The sequence below is a fragment of the Corapipo altera genome, unplaced genomic scaffold, assembly GCF_003945725.1.
Source record: "Corapipo altera isolate COAL_440 unplaced genomic scaffold, ASM394572v1 229, whole genome shotgun sequence".
In the NCBI taxonomy this organism is placed as follows: Eukaryota; Metazoa; Chordata; class Aves; order Passeriformes; family Pipridae; genus Corapipo; species Corapipo altera.
The window spans coordinates 78,637-78,951 of record NW_020885108.1 but is presented as its reverse complement, the minus strand read 5'-3'; the positions used below and the strand labels follow the sequence as shown (position 1 = coordinate 78,951).

The following is a 315-nucleotide window of genomic DNA, read 5'->3' as shown; positions in this document are numbered from 1 at the left end:
GCCGGGCTCTGCTCCAGCTCCGACAGCAAAGCCGGGCTCTGCTCCAGATCCGACAGCAAAGCCGGGCTCTGCCCGGTCCCTGCTCCTTTCCCCTCTGCTCACGAGTGTCCGCTGCCTCCGCAGGACGTGGACTGTCTGTACCTGACCAAGGAGGAGCTGGAGGTGCGGGTGGGGCTCCTGCGGCAGCAGCTGGAGTTCCTCAAGTGCATCTACGCCGAGGTGAGAGCTCCGGGCCCCCCCCGCTCCCCCAAACCAGGGCCAGGCGAAGGCGGCGCTGCTGAAAACCCCGCGATGGCAGCCCCAAAACCCCGGGGG

General features: G+C 68.6%; 1 protein-coding gene across 1 annotated transcript in view; it reads left to right on the top strand.

Moving 5' to 3' along the window:
* The window catches only part of LOC113960313 (keratin, type II cytoskeletal 4-like), a 9,925-nt gene that overhangs the window by 3,811 nt on the left and 5,799 nt on the right, over positions 1 to 315 (top strand). Inside the window, 1 exon segment of the mRNA XM_027669826.1 lies at positions 124 to 219. Within this exon segment, the coding sequence (XP_027525627.1) occupies positions 124 to 219 (96 nt within the window).